Raw genomic sequence first — 25,037 nt, 5'->3', positions numbered from 1 at the left:
ATAAGGGGGGAGTGCGGGTATTGCCGCGTGAATACTGGCGTCGGGTCGGTTAACGGGATGGTGTGTTCCATTGTCGTCGTTCCTCCCAGTGGGTCCCCAGGTACAAAGAACCTGTCCGAGTATCTTGTCACCAACTCCTCGATAAGCTGACGCGGTTCCAGGTCTATCTCCCCCAGTTTCAGCGTTTGGACTATATGCTGCACTCGTTCTTCGGTAGGCTTGCGTTCAACGCGGTAATCGCCAAGGTCTTGATCTTCGTTGATGTCGAAATCGTCTCCGAGGGGAGGGTATGGGCAAACGCGTTCGTCATCCCCGAGACCGTCGCGGTTTTCGGGGAAGCAGACGTTTACCTCACTTCCGTTTGTCTCTAGTTCCGGATTTTCGGTTAAATGAGCCTGGAATTCCATGTGGCTTCTTTTGCATTCCTCCAACGTATTTTCCAATTCCTTTGAGTTGGAAAAGATAACGGGATGGATCGGACGATTCGCGGTCACCATTGTACGTTGGTGATAGGATACGATGGCTTCCTCCTGGAGCAGATACGGGCTCCCGATGAGGCCCGCAATCCCCTCCGGTAAATAGGGCATGCTTATTACGTGAAATAACGCCCAGCTGCCATTAATTTTCAAGCGAGTCGTCCCCATGGTCATAACCTTCCCGTTCAGTCCACCGACTTCGATGGGGTCTCTACTTAAAACCGGGGCTTCCGAGCTCGCGTACCGTATTTCTAATAAGTTTAACGCGGAACCCGTGTCTACGATGAATTCTCCCTCACCGTTCTCCAACTGTTCGGCCTTGATCCGGATGCGGGGGGAGTCAGCGCGTCCGAGAACCGTCGCTGGCTCTGGTTTCTCGGGTGGGATCTCGGCGATCCTTGGGCCAGCGAGGAGGACCCGCCCGCCTCGTTTCGGTTGAACGGGCGGGCGCGCTGGTAGTTTAAATGATCGCGATTTTCTACATAGGGTTCTCGTTCCACGGGTCTTCTTGATACGCGATTTTCGTGCCTTCTAGATTCTCTAGGATCGTATGTCCTTGATTCGCGAGGTTCGTAAACTCTCGGCTCGCGGGATTGATGTACCCTGGATTCGCGAGGCTCGTACGTTGCAAATTCTCGAGATCGTGGCAGTCTATCATATCGCGGTCTCTCTCGTGCTAATCTTCGCTGAGGGACGTACTGTCCGCGGTTGACGTCCAGCAAACGCTCGCCTTGCCTCGTCAGCAGGGCCGTTGGCCGGCGCGGCGGTGTCGGATCGCGATAATACGGCTCGCGGCTGTACTCGTCGCGCCAATATTCTTCTCGATAGCGAGGGGAGCTGTAAGCGGAGTACGAAGAGTGAGGCTCTTCGTACGGGACCTCCTCGACCGGCTGTCTCCATTCGGTCCATTGCCGCTGGGGGTCGTATGGGGTCGGCGGGCGCGCGCTCCGAGCGTGCCCGTACACGTCTTCTCGCGAAAGGCCGACCCTCTCTAATTCTCGCCTTTGTGTGTGAAGCGCCAAATCAAACGCGTCGTCCAACGTTTCCGGATTTAGTAGAGCTACCCTAGCCGAAATCCGTTGGGGAAGTCCAGCAATAAAAGAGGAACGAGCCAATCGCTCGACATCCCTCAGGGTCTTTTCGTTATTTGTTCCTACCAGTTCTTTCGCTCTTAAGGTCACCTGACGGTGCAGACGGCACACACGGTGGATAAAATCTATGATACGTTCTCGCGGAAACATGCTTATACGCTCAAGTTCCAATCGGAGCTCCTCATAACCACGGCATGGGGAATATCGGGCCCCGAGGAGGGTGAGTAGCTCGGCTACGCTCCCACAACCTTTCCCTTCGACATAGAATCTGATTGGTTCGTCTAATTTAAATATGAGGCCGTCCAGGAATCTGTCTTCCTGGCCGGGCGGTACACGTTTTACAGCACGCTGTATCGAGGCAGCGAAGTCCTCCAAAGTTACTAGGTCGGGGTCGAAACGGGAAACGTGGTCGAGCTCCCGATACACTCTCTCCTCGTCGGCTCGGGCTTGCCATACGTCCATTCTAGACGTCTCTAGGTCGTTAGTCCGCGAGCCGAAAGATAGCCCATTGCCCGAAGGCGGTGTGGGAGGAGGAGGAAGAACGGAAGATATTCCACCTGAGGTTCGTACATTAGAGGGCTGATCCGACGGGGATCTAAGCAAACCACCTGGCATTGTTATACAATGCTCGGCAAAAAGGCTTTGAGTAATAGGAAGCGTAGTCAAGTTACGAGCAGATAAGATTGTGACTGGTCGCGGTTATACGCGACGGCGCGATCTTTTCTTCTAAAAGGGGATGATTAGAAGAATCATATCCCACTTCTGACACCAGTTTGTTACGTCCCGATATAGGACTTCCTGTAAATCACCCCGAGCGGTTGGAATGATTTACCGGGTTCTTGCTCTATCGAAGGGCTAAGGCCCACCTTGACTATACTTACCGGGGATAAGGAAGGTGCAAAGGGGTAGAAAGAATAAAGTTCAGGGGATAAGGTGGAAAAACGATAAGGCTACATATATTGTTACAGAAGTTAAATGACTCTACCTCGAGACAGCGCTTCGCCTTGGCTGTCGCTCGCCGTGTCGCTCGGGTGTCTTGCGGCACGCTTGCAGTCTCGTGTTTCGGTCGCTCGCAGTGTCGCTGACCCACGGGTAAGTCGTGGTCGCTCGCTGTGCTCTCGGATGTCGGTGGCCTAGAGCCCGTCGTACCGCACTGTCTCTAACGTACTTCTACGCGGTCCTACGTCGGTCTCGATTGACGCGCAAGGGCTCTCCCGGCTAGGCCGTTTCCTGTGTGTCGGACGGAGTTACCCTTCTTACGAATTACTATCGGCCGAGCGCGCTTCGCGGAATCTGCGCGGAGACGTGGTCCCGGTATCTAGACGGTCCTCTGGTCCGTCGCGACTTCCTAGCTCGAGCACTCGAATAAGAATGAATCTTTTTGCGGCTCCCGATCGCGGGCCGAACCTCGAACGATCCCTACGAATGGTCGAAACTGCCCCGTCGGTAGCTGTCGCTTGCTTCACCAATTCCCTGATTATTGAGAAATAATTGGGGAATTGGGACGAGCGCGGTCGCTGTCCCCATCGCTGTTGCCACGGGCTCAGCACCACTCGATTGCTACACGCGAGGCGATTCCGCTGGATCGCCCTTGCGAAACAAAAGCGACGCGTGGACAGCAAGCACGGGATGGACCTAAAGGGCCCATGTAACACATATAACTCTTACCGCGTGGGGTTCTGGTTCAAAGTAAGTTAAGATATTCAATTGTTGATGGTTTCATATGAACATGTTATGAATAACGTGAATTCTTATCCCAAATTAGACGATACATCAAATTCAGTGTACCGATGATATGGAGAGAGCCGCTCTGCCATACGACAGATTGTTACTTTTGCCTGAGCAACTTAACTAGTTTTGGTAGAAATACCAAATGGGTTCATGCGGCAGTGTCTGTTTCACTTCCAGTTCCACATTCAAGTGAACTTCCTCATCCTAAGTGTCCCGATTCAACTGCTGAATCTTCCGGAACATCAGAAGAGGCAGGCACAAGCAGTGAATATGAACCGGATACGGAATTGCAAGTTGGATCGGTTAGGTTAGGAGGAGTGAAAGTTGCTAGACTAACTTACAACCATAGGGAGCAGATTGTATCAGAACCAATCCAACTTGCATCCCTCCCAAAAGAACCAGCCATCCGAGCGTAGAAGAAAGTGCGAAATAAAAGTAACGGTGCGCTTCTCGACACCGCAGATGTACCTACCTAACTAGCATTTCTGACGGAAAAGAATTGTCCAGCCTTTGGGCCTGCCATTTCTGGCGTAGACCTTTGGCAGGTAGGTATCAGTTTCAACAGGCAATGCCACCCGTAGCGCCAGTAAGACCGACCCCGGTTTTTGCCATTCAAGAGGGTTTTCTTGCAGTGAAAATGAGTAATTTTGCAAGCGCAATATCTTAAAAACCAGTGGAAATAAAGTGTATACATTAAAGCTTATTGAATTTGTCTTGGAACGCACTATGAACTCAGGTCTTCCAAAAAAATAGTTCCATTTGAAGAACCGAACTTGACCATCGTATCTTTTAAAATAATAATCGAATACAAAATTCGTTCGCGCTAATAAATGGGCCCCCTCGAACCATGCAATTCCCTATTTTTTTATATTTTTATCGACAATACTTTAAGAGATATCGCGCTGTCCACTCCTTATATATATATATATATATAAACGTGTGTGTGTGTGTGTGTGTGTGTGTGTGTGTGTGTGTGTGTGTGTGTGTGTGTGTGTGTGTGTGTGTGTGTGTGTGTGTGTGTGTGTGTGTGTGTGTGTGTGTGTGTGTGTGTGTGTGTGTGTGTGTGTGTGTGTGTGTGTGTGTGTGTGTGTGTGTGTGTGTGTGTGTGTGTGTGTGTGTGTGTGTGTGTGTGTGTGTGTGTGTGTGTGTGTGTGTGTGTGTGTGTGTGTGTGTGTGTGTGTGTGTGTGTGTGTGTGTGTGTGTGTGTGTGTGTGTGTGTGTGTGTGTGTGTGTGTGTGTGTGTGTGTGTGTGTGTGTGTGTGTGTGTGTGTGTGTGTGTGTGTGTGTGTGTGTGTGTGTGTGTGTGTGTGTGTGTGTGTGTGTGTGTGTGTGTGTGTGTGTGTGTGTGTGTGTGTGTGTGTGTGTGTGTGTGTGTGTGTGTGTGTGTGTGTGTGTGTGTGTGTGTGTGTGTGTGTGTGTGTGTGTGTGTGTGTGTGTGTGTGTGTGTGTGTGTGTGTGTGTGTGTGTGTGTGTGTGTGTGTGTGTGTGTGTGTGTGTGTGTGTGTGTGTGTGTGTGTGTGTGTGTGTGTGTGTGTGTGTGTGTGTGTGTGTGTGTGTGTGTGTGTGTGTGTGTGTGTGTGTGTGTGTGTGTGTGTGTGTGTGTGTGTGTGTGTGTGTGTGTGTGTGTGTGTGTGTGTGTGTGTGTGTGTGTGTGTGTGTGTGTGTGTGTGTGTGTGTGTGTGTGTGTGTGTGTGTGTGTGTGTGTGTGTGTGTGTGTGTGTGTGTGTGTGTGTGTGTGTGTGTGTGTGTGTGTGTGTGTGTGTGTGTGTGTGTGTGTGTGTGTGTGTGTGTGTGTGTGTGTGTGTGTGTGTGTGTGTGTGTGTGTGTGTGTGTGTGTGTGTGTGTGTGTGTGTGTGTGTGTGTGTGTGTGTGTGTGTGTGTGTGTGTGTGTGTGTGTGTGTGTGTGTGTGTGTGTGTGTGTGTGTGTGTGTGTGTGTGTGTGTGTGTGTGTGTGTGTGTGTGTGTGTGTGTGTGTGTGTGTGTGTGTGTGTGTGTGTGTGTGTGTGTGTGTGTGTGTGTGTGTGTGTGTGTGTGTGTGTGTGTGTGTGTGTGTGTGTGTGTGTGTGTGTGTGTGTGTGTGTGTGTGTGTGTGTGTGTGTGTGTGTGTGTGTGTGTGTGTGTGTGTGTGTGTGTCCCAAAAATGTCGGAGTTCCTTGAAAGGGGTGACTCAGGGGGTGATTTGACACAACTTTTTCCTTAGCGAAAATATTGTCCGAAGCTTCGTTAACGAGATATTAACAAAAACCCCCGACCAATCAGAGCGCGCGCCTTCCGCCCGAGCTCCCGTTGTAGCGTTGGCTACGCTGCAGGCGGCTGCGCTTGTACTACGAAGGTATGAACAAGCAAGTCGACATGCACCGAAGGAAATCGCGTTACACAGTTTTATTTTAAAGCGGAATCTTAAATAATAACTGTTTGAAGTGAGAGGACAAGAAATACGCAAATTTCGTTTTCAAATAAGGCATAAACGGAAAGGTAATGTAACAAAAAATGTACGACAAGTGATCACAATTCGTTATTGAGGTAAAAATCCGTAGTTTCATTACGGCCAACATAACTAAATTTAAAAAATAATATTAGGTGTATGAATAAAGTCTTTCCGAATTGGACTTACATAATCGGTATAAAGCAACCGAATTTCTATCGTAGTGATATTCGTAAGCTACCAGAAAAATGGCAAAAGGTAATTAGCAATAATGGAAATTATTTCGATGATTAAGTTGTTTTCATATTCTTTTAAATCAAACTGTTATTGAACCCTAAAATTGAACAGAATTTATTTCTACACCTAATAATCACTAATAAATTAAATAACACTCACCCCTACGGGCATTCCTTTCCTTCCTTTCCTTCCTTTTGGAAAACCTGTGTCACTAAGTAGGTCACTGTGCCGATCCTGGTCATCGGTGGACGAAAAGATTTATGGTAGGGTTGCGCCCACTGCTCAGCTGATCGCAGGTATAACACCACCCGAAGGTAAGGATCGCAACGTCAAGTGCATCCGGGTTAATGTACCGAATATTCACTTCACTGCACGGCCACTAACACTGATCACTTAATTTACTTTTCATGGAACGTGTTGTTCCTACGTTATAAAATTGGTGGCCCCGAAAGGGGCCGATTACTGTTAGTTCAGCAGTTGCTCGATGTGACCACCCTCAGCGTCTATGCACGCCTTGCGACATCATTGACTCCGTTGAGAATGATCATGACGCCAAACGCCGAATCAAATCCTCGCTAGGGGTTTGGATGTGCGGGTATTCCCGTGCAAACGCTCGCACAGTAGCACTTGCGTCCCCGTTGTTCCGGGCGTACACCCAGAACATGGCGTAATATTCTTGAGCGGAGAACATTTCTGGGACGAGATTGTTAGCTGACTGACAGGATTTTTTCCAAGCAACTTCCTCTACCCCCAAGTAGTTTCTCTCGTTCCATTATGAGTTAACTCCCACCAGAACAAGAGGCTTTAGGTAAAAAGAAGCCAGCACATTTTCGAAACACACGTTCTTTGCAGATGTGCAACGAACGACCCATCCTGCACTTTCACCTAAGTCCGCGCTCCGCCTTTTACTGCCAATGTACCCGTTGCTTCGAGATAGACAGCAGACACCACGTGTTTCGGTTCAAAAGGGCCCGAAGAGAAGAGAAACAGAAAGTCTTCGAGTTGCTATAAAGAAGAAAAGGCATATCAACCCTGTATCCGTTTTCGAATATCCTGAGTTCACGTCAGCTGCGAGGCGGAACCAGCTAAGCTATAAATTACCCAAAATAAATCGTTCTCTACCGCCGACTCGCAGGACAATACAGTAATAAACCGCGACCCTGGCGAAATGCTTTGGCCGACCAGCCTGATTAATTGTTGGGAACTAGCAATTAAAAAGTAATATCCAACATCAATACGCCTCGCGGAGAGATACAGGAAGAAAGGGGGTAACTTGTTTACTGCGCGTAGTCCCGCCTGCTTCGTGTTTCCTTCAAATTAAAGACAGATCCCTTATCTCTCGAGTATAAGCACGCGCTAAAATTACCAAACAAAACCACGCGTTGACGTATTACGTGCGAGAAAAGGTGGGCATGAATTCCGATTGGTCGTAACCTAAACAATCTGCCCTGCATCTCTCCCAAACGGCCACTGTTTTGAAGAGGCCTTCTTTTCAGTCATGTCTCCTCCCCAAGGCCCACCAGTATAAACACGCGCTTGAATTTCAAAACAAAGGCACGCGTCGACGTATTCTGTGCGAGAGAAGGTGGGCTTCAGGGAGGGGATATTGCTGTGAAGAAGGCCTCTTCAAGACAGTGGCCGCTTCAGAGGGATGCAGAGCAGATTGGTTAAATTAGGACCAATCGGACGCGTGCTTTTGTTTTGAAATTCGAGTGCGTGTTTATACTGGTGGGCCTTGTGGAGGAGACATGGCTGTGAAGAAGACCTCTTAAAAACAGTGGCCGTTTGGGAGGGATGCAGGGCAGATTTTTTTATGTTACGACCAATCGGACTTCATGCCAACATTTTCTCGCACGGAATACGTCAACGCGTGCATTTGTTTTGAAATTCGAGCGCGTCCTTATACTCGAGAGATAAGGGACCTGCCTTTAATTGGAAGGAAGGACGAAGCATTTGGTTCTACGCGCAGTCAGCGAGTTACCCCCTTTCTTCATGTGTCTCTCCGCGTGACGTATTTAAAATTAATCAGGCTGATGGGCCAAAGCATTTCGCCAGGGTCGCGGTTTATGACCGTATTTTCCTGCGAGTCGGCGGTAGAGAACGATTAGTTTTGGGTAATTTATGGATTAGCTGGTTAATCTCGTCCCAGAAATGTTCTCCGCTCAAGAATATTACGGCATGTTCTGGGTGTACGCCCGGAACAACGGGGACGCAAGTGCTACTGTGCGAGCATTTGCACGGGAATACCCGCACATCCAAACCCCCAGCGAGGATATGATTCGGCGTTTGGCGTCATGATCATTCTCAACGGAGTCAATGATGTCGCAAGGCGTGCATAGACGCTGAGGGTGGTCACATCGAGCAACTGCTGAACTAACAGTAATCGGCCCCTTTCGGGGCCACCAATTTTATAACGTAGGAACAACACGTTCCATGAAAAGTAAATTAAGTGATCAGTGTTAGTGGCCGTGCAGTGAAGTGAATATTCGGTACATTAACCCGGATGCACTTGACGTTGCGATCCTTACCTTCGGATGGTGTTATACCTGCGATCAGCTGAGCAGTGGGCGCAACCCTACCATAAATCTTTTCGTCCACCGATGACCAGGATCGGCACAGTGACCTACTTAGTGACACAGGTTTCCCAAAAGGAAGGAAAGGAAGGAAAGGAATGCCCGTAGGGGTGACTGTTATTTAATTTATTATTGATTATTAGGTGTAGAAATAAATTCTGTTCAATTTTAGGGTTCAATAACAGTTTGATTTAAAAGAATATGAAAACAACTTAATCATCGAAATAATTTCCATTATTGCTAATTACCTTTTGCCATTTTTCTGGTAGCTTACGAATATCACTACGATAGAAATTCGGTTGCTTTATACCGATTATGTAAGTCCAATTCGGAAAGACTTTATTCATACACCTAATATTATTTTTTAAATTTAGTTATGTTGGCCGTAATTAATCGACGGATTTTTACCTTAATAACGAATTACGATCACTTGTCGTACATTTTCTGTTACATTACCTTTTCGTTTATGCCTTATTTGAAAATGAAATTCACGTATTTCTTGATCTCTCACTTCAAACAATAATTATTTAAGATTCCGCTTTAAAATAAAAACTGTGTAACGCGGTTTCCTTCGATGCATGCCGACTTGCTTGTTCGTACCTTCGTAGTACAAGCGCAGACGCCTACCGCGTAGCCAACGCTACAACGGGAGCTCGGGCGGAAGGCGTGCGCTCTGATTAGTCGGGAGTTTTTGTTAATATCTCGTTAACGAAGCTCTGGACAATATTTTCGCTAAGGAAAAAGTTGTTTCAAATCACCCCCTGAGTCACCCCTTTCAAGGAATTCCGACATTTTTGGGACACCCTGTATATAGATACAAAAAACATAAAACCTCATATAATCGTAGCTGTGAGAAATATTAACTTATTAACTCATTTGCTTATTATTACTAGGATTAAGTGTGTTCAATAAAAGTCATTGTTAAGTTTTAATGCTTGGATTTTAATCCTTTACTCCAAACCAACGGACCCCCACCTATCCTATACTCGAGGTGACGCCGCTCTCCTTTGGAGACCCTGCAACGCTCAGTTGTTTCCTAACAGCGGAACGTTACATACTGCTACGCAAAGTGCACTATAAATACGTAAACAAGGTCATATACGTGTTGTGGAAGGTGCCTGGTTCGAGAAGCTCCCTGAGAATCTTGCAGTGTTCCTGGGTCGTCCTTCGCTGTTGTCGTCCGAGGGGCTTCAAATACTCGGGTGAAGGTGCCGGGACGGGTATACTCGGTTGGAAACCGAGGGTAGTAGGGTTCTTGGCCGGTTAAAAAGTTAGGATTCGCCGTATGGTTAAACAAGGTTTATTCTTTCGCGATATGGATTACACGGACACTGCGACAATCACGCGTGAGTCTCGTATAGAGTCTGAGCTCGCTTTGCTCGTACATCGTTCTTATACTTCAATCGGGGTGACGGGGACCATCGGGGTCTCCGTCTTTGGCCCGTATTTCGGGTGTTTCACCATGTGCTGGTGGTCTCGGAGCGTTTCCGCGAAACCTTACGCAGTTGTGCCGGATTTCGGCGTTCGATTGTGGCAACCGGAATGTACCGCGGTGTCGCACAGTGGGCCGGATTTAAAATTTGCCGCCTTTTGGGTCTTTTTCTGAAGATATCGGAATGAAATTTACGCCAAAAAATACGAAAAAATTATTCCTTTCTAACACGATGTATAATTTAATATTTTTTTACATTTATTTATTTATTAATTTTTTTTTTAACTTATTTGTGAATAAAAAAATTTAATTGTATTTGTTTGGTACCTTATTTAATGCCCTTTACAGTGGTTTAAGCAAAATGTTTGGAAAGCTTTTTGTTTCCATGTTATAAGGAAAATTCGAATAATAAAGGAAAGTAGCAAAAAATCGGTTTGTTTAAATTAAAGACCTAATATAAACAATCCATTTAAAAATCTTTTTATATGTATTAACGAAAATATTGACATTTTTCAAATTTGATTAGAAATATCTTTCAAACGCCAAAAGTTCGATTTTCGGACCAATTGCAATATTTTCAGTACACTCTCCTCTCAATAATCACGCAAAGATCATTTCCCCCCTCGTCCCACTGCTCAAATCATTAATGTTTAAAGTTATCAACATTCGGTTAGTCCATAGGGTAAAGGTGGGATAGTTGGGCAGAGGGATACATGTTCACAGAGGTGTTATTATTAATATATTTGCAATATTTATTTATTTATTTATATACGGGAAAAATCCCTTTGGTACATACAGAATAGAAAAGATCAGTAGAGGAGTAAGTATCCCTATTGTCGCGTTTTTATGTTAATGTTTGCAATATTAATTCCTCAGCTTCGAGTTTGTTGCTAATCGGGAATATTTTTTGGAATTTTCAGCGATGGGGTTCCTCGAACGATGGAAATACAGCCCGTCGATTTTCTTCCAATGCACAAGTTTCAGCTGAAATCACTGGAATTGATGCAACATTAATTAAAAAAATTCATATTATACTTCAGGTAATTTTCTTTTCAACAAATAGATGTTGAAAATTGATTACTAATTATATGACATGTTCTACACGTACTTGCTCTCGGTATCAAGTACATTTTGAAAAAACGGGTTTATTGTAATATTAATTAAAAACTCCTATTCTTTATTACAGGTCATTTCTTCCCCCTATGCAATGAACATTGACAAATTTCGACAATATACTCGAAACACAGCAAAGTATTACATACAATATTATGCCTGGTACTATATGCCGACCTCTGTGCATAAATTATTAATACTTGGGGCCAAAATAGTAAAATATGCATTACTTCCAATTGGGTAGCTTTCTGAGGAAGCTCAGGAAACCCATTATAAAGATTTTAAGAGAATCAGATGTGAAAATACCCGAAAATGTTGCCGATTAGCAACAAACGAAGACATACTATATAAATTACTTTTAACGTCCGATTCTTATGTATCTAATATGCGAATGAAATCATGTACCAAAAACTTAACAAATTTAGACCTCGAAGCTGAGGAATTAATATTGCAAACATTAACATAAAAACGCTACAATGGGGACACTTACTCCTCTACTGATCTTTTCTATTCTGTATGTATCAAAGGGTATTTTTCCCGTATATAAATAAATAAATACATATTGCAAATATATTAATAATAATACCTCTGTGAACATGTATCCTTCTGCTCAACTATCCCACCTTTACCCTACGGACTGACCGAATGTTGATAACTTTAAACATTAATAATTTGAGCAGTGGGACGAGGGGGGGAATGATCGTTGCGTGATTATTTAGAGGAGAGTGTTCCGTGCGTACACTTCCCATCTGCATAATCAAAATATTTTAAGACTTCTTCTCGAAGCCGGATAATAGACTCGTAAGCTCAACAGACGTCGCAGCACTCCGACCTTTTAGCCGTTGTAAATTCTAAGCTTTACCCCTTATTAACGAAATTTCTTTGCAGTCACCAAATGTTCCCAAGGTCTAAGGACTTTATGAGTTTATTACCCGCGCGTGGCCAGGAAATCTCCCGCTGACCGTAAAATTACAAGGGCTAGCGGTTCGGTTCTTTCGCTCTGGAGAGTGTCCGCTGTGACTTGTAGGCGGTCACTCGTTGCCATCCCCGTCCTTTTTCTAATTCACCAATAGTCCTCGACTGATTTCAACCCGCCCAATAAGCAACGAGTTTATTTTCTCGACGGACTCTGTTTACCCCTCCACTGAAGATTTTATGAAGAATTGTACGAAGCGGAACTATTCTAGTTCAAATACCCAACAACGAACCACCTCGTTTCTTTAAGTTAAATTTAATAGTTTTTGTATTATAATATACGTTTGTTTTTTTATTATTATTAAAACTGATTAAAGACTTTCTATCCCATATCACGAATCGGTCTGACATCATTAAGTTGCCGTGAGACATCCGGACGTGTAGGATGGGATCAATCCAGGTACACGCGTCGGAACAGAGAGTGTACTGAAACTATTGCAATTGGTCCGAAAGTGGAACTTTTTGGCGTTTGGAAGATATTTCTAATCAAATTTGAAAAATGTCAATATTTTCGTTACTGCATATAAAAATATTTTTTAATGGATTGTTTATATTAATTACTAATAAAAGAAGATATTTATCGCAAAAGCCTGGTCTTTAATTTAAACAAACCGATTTTTTGCTACTTTCCTTTATTATTCGAATTTTCCTTATAACATGGAAACAAAAAGCTTTCCAAACATTTTGCTTAAACCACTGTAAAGGGCATTAAATAAGGTACCAAACAAACAGAATTAAATTTTTTTATTCACAAATAAGTTAACAAAAAAAAATAAATAAATAAATGTAAAAAAGATTAAATTGTACATCATTAGAAAGGAATAATTTTTCCCTATTTTTTGGCGTAAATTTCATTCCGATATCTTAAGAAAGAGACCCAAAAGGCGGCAAATTTTAAATCCGGCAAACTGTGTGTCGTTACGCTTGGGCGCTGATTGGGTCACAACATACGATATATGTTCCGATAAAGTTATATTATTATTCTTCAGTGTCAAATCCACCCTATATACAGGTCTCATCCATATGTAAGTAAGACAATAAGGAAACTCCCTGTATACAATATTTTTATACGCGTCAATAATTATAAAAGTAACCAGTCAAAAATCTGGAAAAATGTATTCATTAAATAACAACGACAACAATAGCCTTAAAAATATCCATTATTTTATTTTGGGAAATAAATTTTGATAATAAACGTTAACCTTTATGCTCGATGCAGTCAATAAAAAATATTTATGCAAGACATTTAAACGGACGGGTTCAGGAGTTACAAGATGTGTATTCGTTGAACAGACTAAAAAAACTAACAAAAAGTCAACATAGGTTAAAAAACCGATCCTGCCAACGTTTAATCAATTCTTCATTTTAGCAATACAATTTTCTTTCTTCTGTTGTAAGCACTCATTGTCAATGTATAATTAAATCATGGTCTTACCATATCCTCTTATTTTAAATCTTTTCTCTTCACTTTCAACATGTACATAATATGTCTTTTACACACATAGTCTTTGTATTATAGGATTATGAATTTTTTTAAAATTTCCTACGTTTTATTCACAAGAACAAGAGAATACCATGCCTTAACGTATAAAATTATAATGCAATATTGATAAATTGAATACAATTGTTAATTATGTTTACTTATTTTATAATGTTACCATTCTTATTGTTGATGAAAGAAATGCGTAACGAGTACTACCACACCTAAAAATGACCTTTCACTTTAACCAGATTAATTTTTCGATCTATGTGCACAAGAAATGTGATCAGTTTATTAAGTTCTTTTGAAATCCTAATCCGTTTGTTTAGCAGCCTCTATACAAGCATTTATAATTACAACTTCCATACTTCCTTCGTTTATTTATTTGGTAGTAAAAACATAATTTGCACACACATATACACATAAACACACCTTATTATGTACTAATTTAACAATGGATGTGTTTACAAGGAACGGTCCCAAGTGTAACACTGTTTTTTTTTTTTAAACAAGTTTTGCACAGTGACAGCATTGGGAGTATTAAACTTAATAATATACAGAGTGAGTTACTAAGTCAACCTACCTAGAATATCTCTGCTATTTAAACATTAAACAAAAGTTAAAAATTAATGTAGGTTTTCATGATTTCCAAGGACATATATTATGATGGTATTACTTCTGTCATGGATGAAGGAGTGAAACAGATTGTTGTCCATTTTATTTTATTACATGAAATAGCTATTTTTTGTAATAATTATTTAATAGATCAGTGAATTCTAAAAAGAGAATTTGTTAAGCTAATAATTTCAGGATCCGGAGAGTATCTCTGATTTGGCGTGGTAGGCAAATTTCAACACCACCGATTTCACGCTTTACTGGATTTGATGGGTGCTTCGGTGAGAAGAAGTGAAAAATGTCCATTTCCGCATTTCTTATCGGATCTTCAGGATTGTTACACCAGTCGACTTGTTGTAAAGTTGAAGACACGTCGCCCGAGCGATCCTAGCAGGGTTGCTGGGAAATAAGTTGTCGAAGATTCTCCGGGTGAAGGGGGAACCAACCTTGGTGTCGCACAGTGGCACGTCCTGTACGAAAACCTGGCCAAAACTGAATGAGGAGGAGGAGGAGGACAAGAAGAAAAAAATGAAAAATATATTCCACTTCATATTTATAATACATTATTAATTAATTAATTAATTAATTATATAATTATTATGCTCTTAATTACAATATTCTTCTCCTCGTGATTATCATTATTTTTATATTTAATCAAAATTATTTTTATATTCAATACTTAACATTAAAACACTACATTACTATCATTTTAGAGTCATAGTATTGCAATTTATTCCAACAATTTATCTTTTTGTTAGATTCAAAAATATTACTTTTGGCCAGCTTTCCTTATAAACATGCCACTGTGGATCGATTGGTTTGACGTCACGGCATCATCACGTGCACGCATGGCGTGTTTTCCCTCCACTGTGAATAGTCTAGGGCACCCTATTTCCCGGTGACTCCGGATTCTAGGCACATGTCCTAGGCGTAGGGCGATATATGATTAATTTCACAAAAAGTCAAATTTTTATTTTTATAGTAATCGATTGTGTAAGTTTCGTGAAGATTCAATAAGAAATGCGGAACTTGACATTTTTTCCATTCTCAATGTCTCGTACTATCCTTGTCTTTTATGGCTTTATTGTAGAAATGGGCAAAAAATATTCCAAACCAAAATTTGAGTTCGAATAAAAGACAAAAATTTGATTCGAGACTCGTCGAATAAAAATCACCCGAGTTAATTTTTATTTTAAGCGTCACGGATGAATTAGTTTATTCGATGGGAGTTCAACCGAGGGCCACAAATAATTTTTTTATCCGAAGGCCTTTCATCTTGAGCTTCAAATAATTTCCTCGTGTTTTATTCGCATCTTTAATCGAGAATTATTTGAAGCTCAAATTACTTTGCCGAGCCTCCAGAGCAAGGCTTGAAACCATTATGGAGAACCTTTATTCTGAATAACTGTTATAAAGAAGCTAAATGTCAGATTATATCAGTTTAAGTTACGGTTTCTGCATCAGCTTCCATATCAGTTCTACAGTGTATCCGCGGGAACACTGAACAACTGGATACCTCCTAACGTATTGGGGATAAAAAAAATATATATAGAATTGCATGGTTTGAGGGGCAAATTTACTAGCCGTTATGATTTTTTTCCGATTATTATTTTAAAAGATACGATTGTCAAGTTCAGTTTTTTAAATGGAATTATTTTTTTTAGAGATCACCTGATAGTGCGTTCGAAGATAAAATCAACAACCTACACCTTACTTCCACTGGTTTTCGAGATATTGTTTTTGCAAATTTACTGCTTTTCACGGGCAGAAAACCCGCTGGAATAGCAAGCATCGGGGGTGGTCTTGTTCTCGCTACGGATGGCACGCGTTGGGCATTGCTTGGTGAAACAGATACCTACCTACCAAAGGTCTACGCCAGGAGTGGCAGGTCCAACCGCTGGACAATTCTTTTCCGCCATAAATTCTAGGTACATCTGCGGTATCGAGAAGCATACGGTTAATGTTTCAAAATGTCAAAATCTGCTTAGAGTTTGTACGCAAGGAGAAGTAGGAAAATATGCGCCACATCGCAAATTCAATCCGTGGTCCGGAATCTCTATCAAATAGTTTATGTAGTGAATTCGGCGTATAGAGCTTCAGACCATTTTTTTTACGATTTTATGAATTGTCGATTTAGATAAGTCACAATTTGCCGCCAAAACAAAAGGACACCTTGACGTATTTCGTGCGAGAGAAGGCGGGCCTTGGAGAGGAGATATTGCTATGAAGAGCGCCTCTTTAAAAGAGCGGCCGTTTGGGAGGGATGCAAATCCGATTGGTCCTAATACAATCTACTCCCTATGGTTGATATTTGGTCTGGCAGCTTTCACACCACCTAGCCTAATCAATCGAACTTGCATCCCTCCCAAAAGAACCGGTCATCCGAGCGTAGCAGGAAATGCGAAATAAAAGATTATTGTAGGTGAAAATTAAGTCACATTTTCCTACTTCTCCTTGCGTACTAACTCTAAATCAATTTTTTGACGTTTTGAAACATTAACGGTGCGTTTCTCGATACCACAGAAGTGCCTACCTAGTATTTCTGACGGAAAAGAATTGTCCAGCCTTTGGGCCTGCCATTCCTGGCGTACACCTTTGGCAGGTACGTATCTGTTTCAACAGGCAATGTCACCCGTGGCGCCAGCAAGACTGCCCTCGGTGCTTGCTATTCCAGCGGGTTTTCTTCCAGGGAAAATCAGTAAATTTGCAAGCGCAATATCTAAAAAAAACAGTATATATAAAGTGTATACATTAAAGCTTATTGAATTTGTTTTGGAACGCACTATGAACTGATCTCTTAAAAAAATAGTTCCATTTGAAAAACTGAACTTGACCATCGTATCTTTTAAAATAATAATCGAAGAAAAAATCGTCTGCGCTAATAAATTGGTCCTCTCGAACCATGTAATTTCCTGTAAAAAAATATTTATCTCCAATACTTTAGGAGATATCCAGCTTTCCAGTCTTCCCGTAGACACCCTGTAGAACAGTCTGCGAGCCAATTTCGCAGATTGTAGCCGCCATATTGGATTTTTCAAAAAGCTACCTTTCTTTTGCAAGTGTAGGTGTATACGAGTAATTTAAGCCCCTCACATGGTTGTCTAATTTTTTGTCGAATTTTGGACTCGAAGGTGATTCGGTTGACGTGGAATGGCCCGTATATAGACTAACAAAGTAATACGAGGATTCTCCCTGTATTATTGTATTAGTCACCTACGGCCTACTTACTACTACGTCACCAGCCCTCTCCGCGGCCATTTTCCCCCTTCTGACAACGCTGGTCAGCTTAACCGGGCCAAAAATTCTCAGCTCATCCAGGGACTAATGTATTACAGTGCGTGTATTCAAAAACCAATAGATTACGAGATATTCAAATTTTAAGATATGTTATTAGGTTCCGTTTGCAAATTGTCACTATGCAAATACTAGTTACAAAATCAACGTTATACTTGGAAACCACTCGTGGTTAGTAATATATTTTGCATTTGTCAGTTTAATATGTGTTCGAATATATACATATATGAAACTTACGTGCGCAGCTGTGTTCCGGCAATAGCGTAAGCGCTAGCATTCCGTATCTCAACATATTCACAAAACTTGATTCAGGTGAAATTATCGAAAGATTGGCAGCATAATTACTGCTACTTTTATTTAAATATGTATTGTTTTCTTCGAACAGGCCACCCACTAAACGTTCACTTTCAGCTCTTAAATTATCTAGCTGTTGATTAGCTACAGCAGTAACAGACGCTACTTTCTCTTCTAATATATTAAGTTGTTTTTCTATAAAATTTGTAAGTTGATCAACATTATTCACAGTCACAAGCCAACCCTGTACTAAAACTTGCTGTGCAGGCCTTGTGAAGAATGTTGTATGAGCTATTATAGTTACATAAATTTCTGGTTGCATATTTCTTTTACTTCCTGGTATTGTAAACTGCAAAAAATAATAGGTCCATTGTATTAATATAATATGGTAAAAACATCAGATGACTTTTTCAATTTCTTTGCATCTATTAAGGGGGGACGCCTACCCAGAAATTTTCGAAAACCCGATTTATCGATATGAATGTTTTCTTGAAGTACAACATACTGAAAATATTATTAAAGTTATACACGTGTAAGAACATTCCTCGATGTAGCGCTCGGAGCAAGCAAGACGGCAGAAACAAGAGAAAAAGCGAGGCAGCGTCGTAGACAGGAGCAATTGGAGTATTGGATGTGGAAGCTGATGCAGAAGGATTATTATACGGACCAGGAATCGATGACTAAGCAGGTACGTCTCGGGCATTGCCTATAATACGCAAATCTTTCAATATTTTTTAACAGAAAAAATACTGAATTATTCTTAAGATGTACTCTTTATAATAGACAGCTGTTTAATAATAAAAGTGTATCGGTTTTTCTAGAAAAAATTCCCAACGAAGCATGTTGTTTTGACCCTTCTGGGTAGGCGCCCCTCACCCCTAAGAGTGATTAAAATACATTGAACATAGAATATTTCCTATGACAATTCAATAACATACTTATATGATAAATAAAGAGTTGTGCAAAATTAATACAATTATTAATTTCCGTATAGAGCAGCGAGAGACAGTTGTACCATTAAGGAGCCCGACTTTCATGGTGTTTTCCAGAGTCGCACGGAAGGGGAGTTTGAAGCCAATGATACCGTGGGTGTACTACAACGAATAGGGAAAACTGTAAGAGTGTAAGTAATAGTGTGCGGTGTAGGCTCGTACCCATAGGCTAAAATAACTGCCCCCCTTGGGAGGCCCAGATGCAGCGAACACTGGGCCCCCCCAAGAATCCCAGTGATTGAAGCCTATCCTACGGGTATAAGCCTGCACTGCATACAGCTACTTTACTTTTTGACCCGTCGGGTACCCGGCTACCCAAAACAACTTCAAGCAATTGCATGTTTTATTGTCTGTGGTATTGTTTGATGTTAGTAAAAAATTATCGAACCACATAATGCCACATCGATCGAATACCACATTCAATGGCTTGAAGTTGTTCCGGGTAGCTGGATACCCGACGGGTCAAAAAGTAACAGCTCTACACCGTATACTACTATAGTTTTCCCTATCCGTTGCACCCACACGTTATCGTTGGCTTTTGTGCTCCCCTTCCGCGCGGCTCTGGTAAACATCATGGAGGTCGGGCTCCTTAATGGCCCACCTAGCCCTCGCTATTATAGAGGGTGCCCCATTTGAAGTAAACCGCGCAATTATCTCCTAAACTATTCATTATTAAAAAAATGCTATAAGTAAAACTTAATTTGTTTCAAGGGGGACATCTTGTGATGGTCACAAATCATATCAAAGTGGACGTGCCTTCAAGATTTTAAGTTGATCTTTGGTTTTTTAAAATGAAAATGCATTTATTCGGATGGACGTGTAGCTCGTTCCGTGGCAAATTTATCGACCTATAATATATTGGTTTTTCGAGAAATCGTATTACTACCACCATCTCCCGGGCTCGATCGCTCGAGCGCGATACTTCTTGGCGCGACGCCCCTGCTCCTGGGAAGCATCGATCATCTTGTCAATCGATGGAAGGGGAACCGCTCTCGTTACGAGGAAATCGGTGCCTATTTCCTCGTTATCTTTGCTCGCAACCACGCCGGATAGTACTCTAATTGCTTTGGCTTACGCTATAATTACTCGCTACGTTCGCGAACCTTCACTCGCTGGTTCTAAGTGCTTGTTCGCGAACTTTCTTACGTGTAACGCACTGCTCGCTACCGCTGAACTTATCGCGCGTTTGCGGCTGCGATAATCGCTAATTACCGTTCTATCTGGTTGCACTAAATTGCTCTAGAAGGCTGCATAACTATTCACAATATACTGTATTTGCACTATGAACAATTTTTAAACACAAATTATAATAAAGCGGATAAAATATAATATATAATAAAGCGGATATTATATAATATATAAATATATCGGTTTTATTATAATTTGTGTTTAAAAATTGTACATAGTGTCAATACAGTATATTGTGAATAGTGACCGCTGCATAAACGTGTTTGTACTAAACTCCCACATCCAAACGCAGGCGATCCGTTATTCTGCTAATATTGGTGTTCCAAGATCATTCAAGGTCATTTAGTGCCGTTCAAAACTTACCTTCGTTGAACGTCCAGAAACGGATCCTTATCTTTGGTATTCGAAATGATGACCTCGGACATCAATGCATTGATTTACAGCGCCCTAAAAAATAATTGCACCTTCTCCAATGCTGCAGAAGTCATTTGTTGGCAGACATCCCTCATATGATTTTTCGTATTATCAGGGGTAGTGGGTTCCGGATTTGACACCTGTGGACTTTTTCGTCTGGGATTTCGTAAAAGATCAAGTTTATCCGGAAGAACCCACTAGCCCGGATAATATGAAAAATCATATTAGGGATGCCTGCCGATACTTAATATACTTCTGCAACGTTGGAGAGGGTGCAACTATCTTTTAGGGATAGAATACATCAATGCATTAACGTCCAAGGACATCATTTCGAATATCGAAGTTAAGGAACAATTTCTGAACGATCAAAGAAGGTAAGTTTTTAACGGCACTAAATGACCTTGAATGATCTTGGAACACCAATATATTATAGGTTGATGAATTTGTCACGGAACGAGTTACACGTCCATCTGAATAAAAGCATTTTCATTTTAAAAATCCAAAGATGAACTTAAAATTTGGATGGCACGTTCACCTAGATAAGATTTGTGACCATCACAAGATGTCCCTCTCGAAACAATTTAAGTTTTACTCGTAATATTTTTTCAATATTGTATAGTTTAGAAGATAATTGCGCGGTTCATTTCAAATGGGACAACCCGCTTGTGTAGATTATATAAATGGTACATAAATGGCACACAAATGTGCATTATCATATATATATATATATATATATATATATATATATATATATATATATATATATATATATATATGATAATGCAATTCTCGTGCACAAGCTGACTAATTTCCCATAGCATGACTCAACCTGTATTTTGGAAATCAGATGAAAGTGGTTATCTATTTATACGAATTTACTTTATTGTTAGTGACATTTAGATTCAGTATTGAAATATGTCATGCATTATATAGATATTATGCAATATAATATTATGCAATATAATATTATGCAATATAATATTATGCAATATAATATTATGCAATATAATATTATGCAATATAATATTATGCAATATAATATTATGCAATATAATATTATGCAATATAATATTATGCAATATAATATCTATATAATGTATGACATATTTCAATACTGAATCTAAATGTCACTAACAATAAAGTAAATTCGTATAAATAGATAACCACTTTCATCTGATTTCCAAATTACAGGTTGAGTCATGCTATGGGAAATTAGTCAGCTTGTGCACTTCATGCTAGGGACTTTGTGAAATGAATACTTTGACTGGCACCGGTGTATTTTCACGCCGCGAAAGTTCCATTCTGTGCACGAGTTTCATGTGTTTCATGTCAATACATATTCTGGAAAGCATCGAAAGTATTGTTCAAGAGTCTTCGAAAATTCCCTTTGTAACAAACTCGGGCTAAGTCACCATCATTTTTTTCCTTTTGTTCCTTATAATAAATATTGTTACATTCTTTCATGATATATTAAGTAGCGTACCGGCGCGAATATGTAAATTGCGTAGCGCCCTACCGGGTAACACGGGAACTAGCGTTCACAGAGCATATGCGCAATCCTTAGAAGATCGACGGACCGACTAGAGCGTGGATCGCGCGCACATGGGCAGAAGTGTACTATTTTACTGCGCAGTTAGAAGACTCCTGGCGAGCGGTCACGGGGGATGCAGTCCGCCGCTGTGACGATTGGTTTTTGTCACCGGTTGGTGCACACTCATAAAGACAGGACACACGTATTTTTGTTATTGGTGGAATCGGCCACATCTACTTACTACAATGTAACAGACGGAGGTTCAGGTGGAGCTAGCGGCGGATTGCACCTCCCGCCTGGAGTCTTCTTTCCGCGCAGTAATAGTACAACCGACTGAATGCAAAGTGTAACGCGTGATTAATGCGGTCTAAGAATCACGATTTGGTATAAATACAGGCCCGTCAGCGAAGCAGCGGCATTACTTCGCTATCATTATGGACCTAACAATATCAAGACAGTATCGACGCTGCCACGCTAAAGTGGAGAATAACGTCTCAGACTTCCATCCGGGTTAAAACCGGCTCTCTGGCTTCCATCCCGAGACGCTCTAACCAGCTCTTGGAGACACTTTAATTAGCTCTCTGGCTACCATCTGGAGACGCTTTAATCGGCTTCTAGGCAATATGAAATCACCAACTGGAGACGCTTTCATTACCTCCTTGGCTTACAACTGAAGACGCTTTAACCCTTACGTACGCAACCAAAATTTTCACGGTTGTTGGGCAACCGGGGCACCCGGGTACCTTACGTGTCCTGTTCCGAAAGATCTCAACTACAGCGATAATTTTACTTTCGTACTTCTTCGAAACATTTAGTTTTCCATTCCTATAATATACCAAGTGCCGTTTTAAACTATTTGAGCGGATAAATTACTCGAAACTCCAACATAATTCGATGCTAAAATCGTTCGTCCATGTCATTTGCGTTTCTCGACTCTCTACGAAGATGGTTGTCTCTGGTTCAGTGGTGAACGGAACGTTATCTTGTATATATAAACAAGTATACGCACCCAGGGAACGAACTAGAGAACGAAACGAAGAACTGAATCAGTTTGCGTCAGTTCTTGATTCGTATACGACGTGCATTTTAGAAAAATTTCTGTGGAGTTGTATTCTAAAACGTATAGTGTCTCCGAGAAGTACAGCTTGCAATTTTTAGAAGTTTATAATTGTATGGCAAAATAGATGAATTATCAGCAGAAGAATTTTCAAGGTAAATATCATTCTTACATACAATATCTAAAAGCAATTGTGAATTTAGTATATCACAATTGTGTAATAGACATACGTGCACAACATTTTTTTAGATTATCGCAGGCGGAAAAAGATACTTATTTGACTGCATTATTGGAAGAAGAAGGTTCTACTATCCAGTGATGAAGATGAATAGTGGCTATCGCAACCACAAATAGAGTCATTGAATGATGAAGCTTCTGAGATCGATCAAAATGTTACTGAAGCTGAGAGAAGTGAAGTGATAACAGACACAGAGTCAGAGGAACATGAAGATAACACGGATTCAGAAACTGAAGGTAACAGTAATTCGTCGGAAAATGCTTTTGAGATCTACCAATTCACCATCAAACACCATCTTCTAGGATCATCCGTCAAAAAGTGGTCCACATCGATCCAGAGGAAAATTATCGATTCGGGATACATTCAATTTTATTTTTTCGAATGAAGTGGTCGATATTATTATGGGACACACGAATCATAGGCGACTACTGTCTATGCAAAATACAATCGCGACAATCCCACAAAATTAGCAAAAACATGGAGAAACCTTACGACGGAAGAGTTGTTCGATTTCATAGGAATTTTACTCACAGCCGGTGTAAATAATTCTAATATGGATCATACATCTGATATGTGGAAAATTACTTACTACCCTTTATACCGAGCAACTATGGGTCTGAATAGATTTCGTAATATTTTGCGATTTATTCGATTTGACGATCTAAATACACGAGCAGAACGGAGAGCCAATGATAAAGCAGCTCCCATACAAGATATACAGGGTGTCCCAAAAATGTCGGAGTTCCTTGAAAGGGGTGACTCAGGGGGTGATTTGAAACAACTTTTTCCTTAGCGAAAATATTGTCCAGAGCTTCGTTAACGAGATATTAACAAAAACTCCCGACTAATCAGAGCGCACGCCTTCCGCCCGAGCTCCCGTTGTAGCGTTGGCTACGCGGTAGGCGGCTGCGCTTGTACTACGAAGGTACGAACAAGTACCTTCACACAGTACGCGTTACACAGTTTTTATTTTAAAGCGGAATCTTAAATAATTATTGTTTGAAGTGAGAGATCAAGAAATACGTGAATTTCATTTTCAAATAAGGCATAAACGAAAAGGTAATGTAACAGAAAATGTACGACAAGTGATCGTAATTCGTTATTGAGGTAAAAATCCGTAGTTTAAGTACGGCCAACATAACTAAATTTGAAAAATAATTTTAGGTGTATGAATAAATTTTTTCAGACTGGATTGACATAATCAGTACAAAGCTACCGAATTTATATCGCAGTGATATTCGTAAGCTGCCAGAAAAATTGCAAAAGGTAACTTACAATAATGGAAATTATTTCGATGATTGAGTTGTTCAATATTTTTTAAATCAAACAGTTATTGTACCCTAAAATCGAACAGAATTTATTTCTACACCCAATAATCACCAATAAATTAAATAAAACTTACCATTTCGGACATTCCTTTCCTTCCTTTCCTTCCTTTTTGGAAATCTGTGTTACTAAGTAGGTCACTGTACCGATCCTGGTCATCGGTGGACGAAAATATTTATGGTAGGGTTGCGCCCAGCGCTCAGCTGATCGCAATTATACGACACCACCTGAAGGTAAGGATCGCAACGTCAAGTGCGTCCGGGTTATTGTACTGAATATTCACTTCACTGCATGGCCACTAACACTGATCACTTAATTAAACTTCTCATGGAACGCGTAGTTCCTACGTTATAAAATTGGTGGCCCCGAAAGGGGCCGATTACTGTTAGCTGAGCAGTTGTTCGATGTGACCACCCTCAGCGTCTATGCACGCCTTGCGGCATTATTGACTCCGTTGAGAATAATCTTGTCGCCAAATGCCTCGCTGGGGGTTTGGATGTGCGGGTATTCCCGTGCAAACGCTCGCACAGTAGCACTTGCGTCCCCGTTGTTCCG

The 25,037-nt window shown here is 41.3% G+C and overlaps 1 protein-coding gene across 5 annotated transcripts in view; it reads right to left on the bottom strand.

The window, feature by feature from the left end:
• Positions 1-25,037, bottom strand: part of LOC143369376 (KICSTOR complex protein SZT2) — a 391,751-nt gene that overhangs the window by 236,066 nt on the left and 130,648 nt on the right. For 4 of the 5 annotated variants that reach the window (XM_076813233.1, XM_076813234.1, XM_076813236.1 and 1 more), the window contains one exon: positions 17,680-18,085. The exons of the other annotated variant lie outside the window; for it this stretch is intronic. In XM_076813233.1, the coding sequence (XP_076669348.1) occupies positions 17,680-18,085 (406 nt within the window). The remainder of the gene's footprint in view (positions 1-17,679; positions 18,086-25,037) is intronic. 5 annotated transcript variants of the gene reach the window in all.

The sequence above is a fragment of the Andrena cerasifolii genome, chromosome 5, assembly GCF_050908995.1.
Source record: "Andrena cerasifolii isolate SP2316 chromosome 5, iyAndCera1_principal, whole genome shotgun sequence".
NCBI lineage: Eukaryota > Metazoa > Arthropoda > Insecta > Hymenoptera > Andrenidae > Andrena > Andrena cerasifolii.
The sequence above is the reverse complement of the archived record's forward strand: the minus strand, read 5'-3'. Positions and strand labels throughout refer to the sequence as shown.